The sequence below is a fragment of the Cyprinodon variegatus genome, unplaced genomic scaffold, assembly GCF_000732505.1.
Source record: "Cyprinodon variegatus isolate N-32 unplaced genomic scaffold, C_variegatus-1.0 Scaffold1598, whole genome shotgun sequence".
In the NCBI taxonomy this organism is placed as follows: Eukaryota; Metazoa; Chordata; class Actinopteri; order Cyprinodontiformes; family Cyprinodontidae; genus Cyprinodon; species Cyprinodon variegatus.
Genome location: NW_015152051.1, coordinates 118,475 through 120,177, shown reverse-complemented (window position 1 = coordinate 120,177; position 1,703 = coordinate 118,475). Strand labels below are relative to the sequence as shown.

The following is a 1,703-nucleotide window of genomic DNA, read 5'->3' as shown; positions in this document are numbered from 1 at the left end:
TCCCTCCTCCTCCTCCCTCGCGCTGCCAGCCGGTGCTGCAGTGGATCAGTCGCAGATCTCCTCCGCTGTTCTCCGCTTCTGCTGCTCAAAGCGGCTCCGTTAGGTTCGGGTGGGAGTGGGAGTGGGAGTGGGGGGGCGCGGACTCCGATCCGCAGAAAAAGGCGCGCGGCTGTTTCGGGCTGTGATGGTTTTTCTCTCCGTGACGTCGGAGGCTGCGTGGATCCGCGTGGGGATGAGATCCAGGATCGGGGCTGGTTTCCAGCTCTGTCGGTGTGGAAGCGATCAGGAACCTCCATCATCATCATCATCATCATCATCATCATCATGTTGCAGGAGCATGAAGGAGCTTCCAGCCTGATCCGCTGCTCCTCGGAACCAAACTCCGCTCCGGTTCCGGTCACGTGTTGAGCTCCTCAGAAAGCTTCCTCAGCCTGGCCCGGTTCGGTTCGGTTCGGTTCGGCTCGGTTCGGCTCACCTTGAAGCATGCTGCTCCTCCGCTGTTCTCTCATCCTCCCTCTGCTCCTCTGGCTCCGGCCGTCCGCAGGGAAGAAGAAGCTCTACATCGGAGCGCTGTTCCCCATGAGCGGCGGCTGGCCGGGCGGCCAGGCCTGCATGCCGTCCGCCCAGATGGCCCTGGACCTGGTGAACGGGCGCAGCGACATCCTGCCGGACTACGAGCTGGAGCTCATCCACTTCGACAGCATGGTGAGTGTGAGTGTGTGTGTGTGTGTGTGTGTGTGGGGGGGTTATCATCATCATCAACCTCCAGGTTCCTCCAGGTTCCTCTCTGCTCTGCCTCTTTTCTCCTGTTCAGACCAGTTTTTGCTCCAGATGGTTCTCCTCATCTGGATCAGGTGTGGAGTCGTCTCTCCACAGATCAAAGTTCTCCTCAGCAGGCTCCATGATGGTTCCTCTGAGCTGAAACTTTTAGAAACCAAAACCTCAGATTAACTCCTGATCACCTTCATAATCAGTTTGCTTCAGTTTTTAAAGACAGAGACACTAAAATCAGCTGATCAGATGCTTCAGATGGAGCTTTGAAATGTTTGATTCCAAAAAATGAAAATGAAAAACATCCAGAACTTAGTTTCCAGGTTTCAAACTTGGAGTCAAAGTCCAGCGGATGTTTTTAATTTTCTTTTTTTGGGATGACTCTGACCAGGATGACTGAGAACCTTCAGCAGCATCAGGTGTTTGATGCTGATATGGAGGTTCAGCTGTTAAACAACAAAGAGACCTGAGAAACAGCCTCAGTCACCCTTCTGGTTCTGAAGATCTGGTTCTGGAGGTCCGGTTATGGAGGTTCTGCACCGTTCTGTTTCAGAAGATCTGGGTCATCAGCAGATGAACTGCAGACTGAGGAGGAAGGAGCAGGACTTTGGACCTCCAGAACCAGAGCTTCCTGCTGCTGGTTCTGGAGGTCCAGATAACTGATCCCAGATGCCTGAAGGCAGCAAACAGTTAACAGAACCGGAGCGGTTACGAGCTTTACTCTGATTGGAGCGCGCGGCTCTGCATTGGAATCCTGTTAAACAGAGGAGAGGGAGGGTTGGCATGGCAACACTGTGGAAGCGAACGGCGTTAACAAGCAGGCTCCACTGCTGTGACAATATGAGCAGAAATCCACAGAGGAGAGGAAATAAAATACGGGGAGAAAAGTCTCCCACGCAGAGGAGCATTACAGGCCTCCATCATCATCATCA

The 1,703-nt window shown here is 53.5% G+C and overlaps 1 protein-coding gene across 1 annotated transcript in view; it reads left to right on the top strand.

The window, feature by feature from the left end:
- The first annotated feature begins 148 nt into the window (after window positions 1-148).
- The window catches only part of LOC107104042 (gamma-aminobutyric acid type B receptor subunit 1-like), a 55,037-nt gene continuing 53,482 nt past the window's right edge, over window positions 149-1,703 (top strand). The window contains exon 1 of the mRNA XM_015403949.1: window positions 149-705. Coding sequence (XP_015259435.1) covers window positions 484-705 — 222 coding nt within the window. The 5' untranslated portion in view covers window positions 149-483. The remainder of the gene's footprint in view (window positions 706-1,703) is intronic.